The sequence below is a fragment of the Megalops cyprinoides genome, chromosome 15 (assembly GCF_013368585.1).
Source record: "Megalops cyprinoides isolate fMegCyp1 chromosome 15, fMegCyp1.pri, whole genome shotgun sequence".
NCBI lineage: Eukaryota > Metazoa > Chordata > Actinopteri > Elopiformes > Megalopidae > Megalops > Megalops cyprinoides.
Window position 1 is genome coordinate 19261467 of NC_050597.1, and position 10986 is coordinate 19272452.

Below are 10986 nucleotides of genomic sequence, written 5' to 3' on the forward strand. Positions count from 1 at the left end.
GAACTGGAAGCTAATGTTACGCTGCTAGCTAGAGCCTGTAGCACATTACATGCTCTACAGTAGTACGCTACTGTAGAATATGTAATGTGCTACAGCTGTGTACAGTTGTGCCACGTCAGTCTCTCCAAACCTGATTGTGATTGCATGTCGGCGTGTCTGTTGTTTATTTTCCATAAACACTTTCCTGACTGTTGGAAACCAAATTTTCCTATTGGAGGCTTAGTTCCTCCTTCCATTCTTTTTTATTGAACATACCAGTTTCTTTCTCACCTTCCACAGTGCGCCATGTCAGATCAGACACTGATGGCTCACCTCTGTGTCACTCCCCCCTGCACCAAAGCGCACCTCTGCTTTCTAGCCTTTTAAAGTCACGTGTCAACAGCGTTGAATCCCCCCACCCTCTCTGTTCGTCTCTGTAATACATCACCTAGAGAAATCAAAGTCACTGCAGAAAGTGCCAAGGGAAGCCTTTGTGCTCTCTGACAGGAGCATGTCGCACTCTCAAGGTTCAAAGGGAGGTCACGGGACCAGTCAAGTGTATCCCACAATGGTTTGCACGCTGAAGGATATCACAGCTACTTCATGCACATGTATGTGTACTAGAACTGCTGCACAGAAAATGTATGGCAATAGCCAGTTAGCAGAGGGCATGGTGGGGCAATATTTCGACACCCCCCACTCCCCCAACCTCCCTTCTCTGGCAGCTTTGCTGCCTGATGTAGCGTGGATTGCACAGCATGTTAAGCTCTTCATGTAAACAGTGCAGAATGCAGGTCCGGGCCTCTGCTGCTTTCTTTTAAGGAAAATGTGGATAATGCAGGGAGAGGCGCCCGCCTGTAACTGGAGACAGATTTAAACCAGCCCGCACTGTGCTGCCGTAATCACCCCAAGCCTGCGTTCTCCAGAGTAACACCTGGTGCTGAATCGCTTCTGCTCGTCTGCGGCCAGGTTTGCTTGTGGCTCGTGTTCCAGCCCGGGTCGCGTGGGCTCGACGGCTAATTGGAATGAAAGCTTACACCCCGAATTTTATACCCACACCCCACACCCCAAGGTTTACAGTGCAGTATTTTGTCTACCACACATTGTTCTGCTTCTTTTCACAGTTTGGTCTTGTTTCTGGGTTTAATTAGATGCTTACAAGCTGCTTTCAGGAAAGTCCTGACACAGGTTAAGAGTGATGTCCGTTTTCTGGGTATCTGCATTTTGTTACCTGCATAATTTTCTTCTGAGTTCAAGGCACTGATTTCATGATATTTTATTGCTTCCTCAGGTCTACTTTTACTACTGCTTTAAAGAGGTTGTTGATCCAAGGCTGAGAAAAGCTTTTCCTTTTATTTTTCCTTCCTTTTTTATTTGAGGGGGGGTGGGGGGTATCGGTAATCTGCTTTCGTTATCTGAACTTGTCACGCACTCGGAGCCTGTGGCTGGCTGTGAGCCCTTCACGGATAACGCACAGGATGTTCTGTGAGACTCCGATAAAACATGGTGCAGGGAAAGAGTTATCATAAACACTTCCCTTTTGTTCTTGTGCCATAAGGAAGCACTACCCACAATGCACTGCGGGAGGCCTGGCTTTGTTATGGGAAATGCAACGACTGTATTACCTGGGTGTAAGACAACCAGATTAGTCAGCGTCTTTTTGTGAATGTTAAACTTTCTTGAGTGATCAGTTTAGGGGGCTATTTGTCCCCCTTATACAAACTGCTTCTTTCAGCCACAGTTTAGAGGTGCAGTACAGTTCCTTCCCCCGTTTGGACAATGTCAGGTAGCTACCTGTAGCATTTCTCTGTTGGGAACTAGTATTCATGTCAGCATTTTCCTTTCAGTCTGTCTCTAAACATTGCTGTTTTTACAGGTATAAATGACAAGTACAAGCTTGACAAGCTGCCTTTTTGTATAAGGTGTTTCAGAATGCCCCTAGGTCTCGAGTGCACTTCAAAAAGACCAGCAGTATCTTTAGGCATTTAACAAATAATAACTATAATCACAATTCAGAAAAGTATAGTAAAAATCTTTAATTTCATGTCATTCAAAGGTTACAAAATTATCTGTGATTATCTTTTTTTGGTTCTATAAATATAAGATTTTTATAACAGTGAAGCTATAGCAAATATATTACATATTTTTTAAAAGATATACAAAGCAAACATCGTCATACTGTGACAAGCAAGTTAACTTACATAATTTAATGGCATGAAATACATAAGAGATTTTGCAAGAGCAACGTCTTGCATGTTTGAGCTTATACAGTCAATTAAACAGTTAAAACAGACCAGAAAATGAATCCTGCATCTAAAAAAATGTGAAGCCAAACCTCCTCAGCAAATGTTGGTTGAAGAAAAAACAAAACTTGATCTAATATAGATCTAACATGAGTAAAATCATTCAATAAATGTATGAGACAGCAGTTCACAGACACAGGCTAAGTTCAAGTGTACAGTAAAATGTATAACCTGAGTGCACCACTTCACCTGTTAGTCATGGAAACAGCACGATATGACACATCTAGCTTGCCTATTTCCCTCAGATACTTCAAAGTGCCCATCCACCGACTGGACGTAATCATTGTTTAACAAATGGGACAAACTGGGGCTGATCTCTGGAAACCCAGGGTGTGCAGTTGGTACATCGTACAAAGCATTTGCCGAAACATCATGGACAGGCTGTCAGCTCAGTGCATACCTGGTTAATGATAGTATTTTTGTTATTTTTAAATGATAGCAGCGTTGACAGTGTTAAGAGAGTGACCCCTGGTAACCGTGTTCACAGTTACTGACAGCTCGCATGCAGTGAGCACTGCTGCTCAGAGATCGAATGCCACTCGTGTGGCAGGAGATCTGCGGCTCACACATTGTCGCACACTGAGACGTGTGTCAGGCTTCCGTGAGGTTTCCTACACGGCCACGGTCCCCGCACATAATTTGCAAAGAGCTATGGGATTTCCCCTGGTAACTTCCCCCCAGCAGATGTCATGGATACAGGCCATTGAAAGCTTATCTTTTCCTTTTTCTCCAATCGTTACATTTTACTTTCATTTGTGAAAAGGACCAAAGGCAAAGTAGGCAAGTCAGTGTTGAATAACAGGCAATACTACAGCAGAAAGGAGAGCAGAGACAAACAAAAATAAGTTCTGCTCACTCACTGCTCAGTATTCTGAGGCAAATGCATTTACCTTCTCTGTTCCCCGCTCTGTTTTTGGTGTGTTAGTACGTCAGTAATGACATCCCTATAGTAAGGACTCTCACCGCCAAGCTGTCATTATCTAATCCTGAGTACCTTCCATGGTATGATTCCCAATAAAATAATCCGCTCTTCCTCATTCATGTTCTCCAAAATTCAGAATTACAATGTTTTGAGTCATTGTCCTCTCTACAGTGGCTTGCAGTGTGAAAGTCTTTCTACCAGTGATGGCCTACAAACAAGAAATAATTGCATTGGTTAACAAGTTTGTCAATTTAGGAAGGATCACCATAACCAAATGATTCTTTTTATATAACTGTGTTTTTAATTTGACATACATAAATTATAACAGATAGGCACTTTGCATTAAATTAAACAAGGAGATTTGGTTACATTAAATCATTTTGTTCAGGACAGATCAGAGATCAGTTTAAACTTTAAGTCAATTGGCTTTTTTGTTAAATGATTTGTGAACATACAAAGGTAAGGCTACAATAATGGGTGTAATTGACGAAAAATGAATCATGCTAGTGATCCTTACTAAAACTGGTAATCTTGTTAAGTACTATGACAAATCTCATGTCTTCCGTGAGGGATCAAACATGTTGATCCATCCAAGGCCTTTAGTAATTTAGCAGATGCTCTTATTCAGAGCGATTTGCATAGTGCATACAATAAGGCAAATGAACAGTAGTATAATAAAAAATCTTCCATAACACAATTGCAACAGTGACTTATATAGCATGATGCTACCATCAACATATTTTCATACACAAGTGTCAGAGTGAGGGGGTCCATGTAAAATGAGCCAAATATAGGAGTCCTATTATAGCAAACACAAGGTGTTCCAGTAATGGAGAACCTATGGCATGTAGGATGTTAGCACTAGGCAAGAAGGGAAGAGCTGGGTTTTCAGTCTGGGCTGAAATATGGCCAGCAACACTGCTGCTGAGATATGTGCTTCCCCCTAGGCAGGAAACATTAGATAACCAGAACCACTGGCAGAAAGTAGAAGGCTAGCATGGGTGTAGAGTTTGATGGCAGCAAGACCTACTGTAACATTCCTGAATCCAAATGGCCACGTTGGAAACTCAGCACCTGTGATCAGTTGACCAATTGGATAAATCTGGGCAGCATTCACCAGTCACAAGACATTCAGACCCGTCATCTCTGTGCTGACAAACTGCTGCAATCCTGAATATTTGCAACCACCCAAAGGTCACTTTGCTCAACCATGGCCTATACTGACTCATTATCATGCACACTGGCAAATCATGGGCCAAGCTAATATTGCTGATACCTTCCTGTACAGGAGTAGCTGTTCACTCTTTAACTGAATGCTACACACACATACTCATACATACATGTGATACGCACTCGTATATGTACAAATATGTGTCTTATGTATTATATGTACAGTTCATTGGTGCATTAATTTTAGCTCTGATTTCAACTGTTAATCAAATATACAAAACCATTTTTAAAATTATAGGTAAGCATAACTCATTATGATGAGGAGGATGATGATGTCAAAGCCCTGTGAAACACAGAAAACATATAAAAATATAAAAATCTATTTTGCCTGAGTGTTCCATCTATAAACATAAAGCTCTACTGTACATCATGTGAAACCTGATGGCACATGTTTATGTTCAAAATTATACTTAAGTGTCAAAATTTGTTTTTTTTTTTTTACCTTCATTGTTTTGTCTTTCATTTAATTCAGTTTATAAATATTTAGTTCAGTGCTGAAAACCCAAGTTCACCATTGGTTTCATTGTCAGCTTGCTGTTGCACGTAGGTGTCCAGTAGGGCCATGCTGTCGCGGTGCGTGACCGCGATGGTGAAGGGCTTGGGTTTCAGAGTCAGGCCATACATGTAGTCCATGTTGATGGCCTCGTCCGGGTTGGCTGAGAAAACGCACTGGTGCATCAGGAGGGTGGTGTAGAGGAAGAGCTGCATTTTGGACAGGTCCTCCCCGATGCAGCGCCTCTTGCCCATGGAGAAGATCAGCACACTGCTGGTCAGGTCCTTGTCCAGAGCCCCGCTCTCATCCAGGAACCTCAGGGGGTCAAAGACCTCTGGCTGAGTCCACTTGGCAGGGTCGTGGTTGACGGACCACTGGTTGATGAAGACCACGGTGTCCTTGGGGATGTGGTAGCCCAGGATGGAGGTGTCGGTGGTGGTAGAGTGCGGGATGGTGACGGGGACAAAGCTGGTGAAGCGCATCACCTCGTAGATGAAGGCCATGATGTAGGGCAGGCGGGGTTGGTCCTCGATGGTGGGCAGCCGGCTCCTGTCCACCACTTTGTCCACCTCCTCCTGAAGCTGTCTCTGAATGTCAGGAAACCTGGGGGCAGGGGGACAGAGGCAAAGTGTTGACGATCCTGCGATGTCATTTTTCAGGCCATGAAATAGGTTTGATGTCAAAGTGGAGGGCCACACTGTCACTTCTTGATTGAGGAGGGGGCTAAGGTGTCTAATGCCTCTCTTGCTCTAAAAGTGGGGGGAGTGTTCAAGGATAGATTCTCAACAGGGAAACTATGCCTATGCTCAGAGGTGAAGCGTTCTCAAGAGGGGATCGTCCACTGTCAGAATCAGAACAAGGTAAAACCATGAAGTTCTAGTTCAGGGTGCTTTTCCACTGTCTTCTGAAATAAAACCATGTGATATGGAATCATGAAACTTCAGCCCCATAACAGATATGGTGTTGGTTAACAGGAATAATGGGCGAAGTTGTCATGCCTACAGCCAGGTTACAGGTATCAGGTTAGAGTGTGAGGTTAGCCATCAAACTATCAAATAAATTCAGAAGCGCAAATAACTGCTTTTTGAAAAATGTCTGTCTTTGCTATCAAGTATTATACCTTTTGCTGATCTCCTAATTAGCCAGATCAAAAATATTTCCATAGCTTGTTAGAGTTGTACAGAGTATATTATTGTTTATCAAAGATAAGGGTTTTGTACTATTAGCAATTAAATAGCAGACATTGTTTTCTGTATAAGTAGGTTGTTCAGCATAGTGTATACTGAATTGGACACCTCTCAATCTCCCCTGCTTGGCTGGGGCGGGGAGTAGCCAAAGCAGCTCTGTGACAGAAAATTCAATTGAAACGGCCATGGGGACCCTGCTAGACTTTCAGTTTGTGTCCCAAGTTGTCCCTTTCCCGGGTTCTAAAAGTACGACAGTTGCTTAGGAGACCTCTGTCACCTCCCCACCCCCACCCATCACCACCCTCATCTTCTTCCAGCAGCAGAGATATCCAATACATAAACAAATGCACACACACACACACATGCTGTCACAAAATCTATAAAAGCTGATGATAGTTCTTCATTTGGGGAGAGTCACTGCAATTTGAGAGACTGTGAGAGAGTGAGACATGAAAGTGTGTGTGCGTGTGTGCGTGTGTGTGTGTGTGTGTGTCAGGGGTGCATTCATGTGTAGGCAGGGGGTGCCAACCTCATGACAACCATGAAAAGATATATAGCTCTCTGAATATAGAATCCGTGGCCGTGCTGTAATGCTACAGCAATGTGATGACATCATGCTGGCTTTCTCTTTCACTCTGACAGCTCCTTCCCATGGAGATCACTACCAGCTCACTTCGAGCTGTAATTCATCATGAAGAAGGTCAAAATCAGTAGATCTTGTCGATCACACGCACAGTGTTGTCTAACGAGCAAAACAACAACTTATAAATAACAGAAGTGGTGTCTTAAGTAAACAGCTCGAATTTGCTGTTAATCATAGAAAGCGAAAAAATCGCTGCACAGGTGACACCAGAGGCCACACCGGGGCTCAGCGCACTCCGTCTTACACGGAGATATTTCGATGGTTCAGCATGAGACCTATACAGAAATAGAACCTTTAACTAAACAATGCAGGGAAAGCAGTTTCAGCGTAAAGTACGGACAAGGACACAGTTTGTTATCTTGATTTAATATAGACCAACTTATACCGGCAAATTCCATGTATTACCCTATTGAAAAACTAAATAAACAAAGAAAAAACAGCGTGCTATGACTGAACCCGCTAGACAGACATATTTTCCCATTTATGGGCTACATATTTGGAAGTCCTCTCTGTCTGTGCAGCCCCGTACTTTGATAAACAGCTAGCCCTCATCTTGTCAGCCTGGCTTCCAGTATTTCAGAAGTGTTACGTAACATCCTCTTGCACGCTGTCATTCGCACTTACAAGCGGCTGCAGCCCCAGCGTGTGCTTGAAGTGAGTTTATGATTACGAAAAGCCTCTGCAAGTGGAACTTACTTCGGTATGGACGTACAACTTTAAGTCGCCTTTTGCTCACATCATGCCCGCCCCAACACCCACCCACATCCTGTTTTACACCTTTATTTAGAATATAGACGATGCCAGATCGCTAGTAGTCTCGCATACAAGGAGGGCTATTTTACACAATTATATGGTGTCCTAAAACTTTGGAAGTGTAATACTAACCTCACCAAAACGGCAAATACCTTCCCGAATGTGTACATGATAAATATATGAAGGAGAAAATTCTGAATACAATGGCGTGTTTAAATAAAATAGATTATGTTCAGCAAACGCTGCAGGTAACGATGAACCATTGTTGCTTCACTTTCACCTCACTTCAGTTGCGTCAGATTGAACACTCACTGAAAATGCATTGTATTTTATCTACACGCTTATCAAGAGCCCCTATCCGTCCTCTGTAACTCGGGGCGCTAACAATATTCCAGACTGCAGTCGCGGTTGGAGTTGGTTAGCTTCTTTCTGTGCAGAGTTCTGCTATGCGCACACTCAGGTAGAATATCAGAGTATTGCACGGGCGTCTTGTGGCAAAAATCAGTTCATGTCATAAGATTTGTGCTGGCCAATGTTTCGACCTCACCCTCCTTATTGGAAGATAAAGGTTTCCCTTGAGCGAAAACGATCACGCCGAATACTCCTACTTTGCTATTCAAATGAATACTGCGTATCGATACAGCTGTTAATACATTTCATTGTGCTGAAAATCATTTTGAAGAGATCTTACCTTACAAGTATCAGAATAATCCACTGCAGAGCAGTTGAGAGTGTGTCTTGGCTCGCCCCAAAGATGTCGCTGACCGTAGGTGGCACGTACTCTTTGCCCAGGAACACCCCGGATGAGCCGGTCATGCCCTGGTCAAGCGCTACAATGAACGCATCGGTCATGTCTCTAATGGTACGCGACTGAATTGTTTTTCGGTGCTCTAGGACTTTTTGACTAATAAATTCGTAGAAATCCTTGTTAAGAGCTTTAAAGTTCCCAAATATGGTTTTTATAGGATTGGGGAAGTACTGGAGCCAGGGCATCACGTCCACTATGCTTCCAGCTCCAACCGTTTTGGTGAACTGGTCGTTTCTTCCCACCACCTGCTGAAATTCCGCGTCGTTGTAGGAGTACCTCTTGCCGAAGCACACGGCGCTCATTATGTTTGCAGTGGACACTATCAGATATGTGTGCGGCTGGAAATATTTGCTCTCCTTGGTTTTTTTCATGAAGAGATGCAGCAGTTCTCTGGCTTCGCTCACCACGTGATTCTCGAACGCCTTTTTTGTCTGGACATTACTAGTGGAGAAGGTACGGACAGTGGTCTGTGCAACTTTTCGATGCACTTTCCACCAGTCGTTGTAGTTCCCGAAGGCCATGCTCTTGCCGTTGGAAATAAACCGAAAAGAGGTAAAATCTGGCCTGCCAGCGAAATCCGCTCCCTTTTTGATGAGAGCCGTTCTGATTGCTTCGCCATTAAGCACCACCACGACCCGGCTGCCAAGCTTGATTTGGAATACCTCGCCGTATTTCTTTGCCATGCGAGTGAAATAGATGTGGGGGGCGCTGCCAAGCTGGACGGCGTTCCCGATGACCGGCCAGGGGAAGGGGCCTGGTGGGCTGTCCGTGTTTCTGCATCGCTGGATCCACAGCCACAGGTGCACAGCCACCAGCAAAGACGCTGATGCCAGTAACAGGTTCCGCGGCGATGGCTTGGACATCTCCTCCAATGCCTCCTGAAGCTCCATCCTATGTAATGTGCAATACACATAAGAAAATAATACATTTTGCTACACACCTATTATTTGAAGTGATGCATTTTCGGAGGTGTCTTATAAACCATGGTGAAAGAAAGTAAAATTATTTCATAAATATTTGCCGGGGAAAGAAAGACTTCTCTCAGACTTCTTATGTGAGACGCGCTGGTGAACAATCGGTGAGTTTTCTGAGTGCCCTAAGGTGTAATTTTTTAGGACATGGGGTCCGAAATTATTTGTCAAAGCACGATAAAGATAAAAATTAAAAAAGGTAAAAATTCAATAGACAAGGGCTTATATGAATCACGGCGCGATTTAAGTACCTGTGGAGGAATCTGCACCAGGTTTTCCCCTCCTAAGGACGATTAAACGTTGTCCGAAAAGTCTTGAGAAAGGAGGACCGAAAAAGTTCTTCCAGGTTTGAATGCAGGCAGCGATCTAATGTCGCTTGTCCGGATGCGAAAATCTATATTTTCTCTCCCCACCGAACAGCTGCGGTCCCTCTACCAGCTAATGTAGGCAAGCAGTTACATTTCAGTGGGGTCGCGAGGGATCCAAAAACAGAAATGTGTTGGTGTTCTGTTTAGCGGATTCGATTACGAGAGATATAATGAGAGCTAATGTGAAATTAAAAGTTGTGTAGATATTTTGCGCAGATGTTCGCAAAATACATTTGTCGATACAACTCACTCAGGACAAAATAATAATTAGCCTACCCTTTCGGGTGATTTACATAGCCTGAGTTTATACTTGAGCTCTCCTGTCCGCCGCTTCTGCTTTTCTCAGACAACCTGAGACCCTCAGCATATATAGCTTTGTAAAATCCCAAGTCAAATGATTTATCATAAACCGTAAACTGACAAATAGCATCATAGCTCGTCAGCCGTCTGACTCGTGGTTTGTTGCATTGTTGTTTTTTTTTTTCCTTGCAAAGTGATCTTTCTTCTTGATCTCTCTCCCTCTCTCTCTCTCTCTCTCTCTCTCTCTCTCGCTCTCTCTCTCTCTCTCGGTGGCTCTCTCTCACTTTTTGCACGCTCTCTCTCTCTCTCACACACACACACACACGCACACACTCATTCACCCACTCTGTGTCACACAGACGCACACACAAACACACATACACACACGCACATGCGCGCAAGCGTCCGAAACGCACTTTCTGTCGATTTGCAAATTGAAGGAAAAGTTAGTCACTATCCCCGCCCGTACAGTGAGTTTGGAGTGAGCAGTGCGCGGGCTTGTGAACGGAGGCTGAATGTTCTTGAAATCGCTTACAACAACTTCATAATTAAACCACCTCAATTAACAGCGAGAGGATTAGATTTGGCACATGAAATCAGTAGATGTTAAGGTATAGGCCAAAATTACCGACCTCTCTTCCTATACGTAATTCGTCTGAAAGTATAAAGTACCAATTTACATGTTAGTATTTGCGAAGTTACATCATTGATATGTGTTTTCAGTATTCATCTGCAAATCTATCCGTCATTGTTTGGATGCAGAGACATATGTTGGTAAGCATTTTGACCAATTGTTCAAACTAATATTTACATGCGATTTTATTTATATGTAAAATTATATCCTCAAACACTTGTCCAGATGGTGTTATCGTTCACAGAATTAGAAACACGAGAAGAACACTTATTCGGTACAAAGAAACAAACTTCTTACAAATAAATCATTTGGATGACATGTTATAAAATGATAATAACAGGCATCAGATAATATCCGAGACCTAAAACTCACAAACGAGCACAAGGAAATGAGCA

At 43.3% G+C, this 10986-nt stretch overlaps 1 protein-coding gene across 1 annotated transcript; it reads right to left on the minus strand.

The window, feature by feature from the left end:
- Nucleotides 1-4714: 4714 nt before the first annotated feature.
- On the minus strand, nt 4715-10149 carry LOC118790375 (cytochrome P450 1B1). Its single transcript, XM_036547281.1, has 3 exons — nt 9541-10149; nt 8202-9209; nt 4715-5530 (listed from the first exon to the last, which is right to left on the minus strand). Exons 2-3 carry the CDS (start codon nt 9206-9208, stop codon nt 4918-4920), a joined length of 1620 nt encoding a protein of 539 aa, XP_036403174.1. The 5' UTR covers nt 9209; nt 9541-10149; the 3' UTR covers nt 4715-4917.
- Nucleotides 10150-10986: the final 837 nt, after the last annotated feature.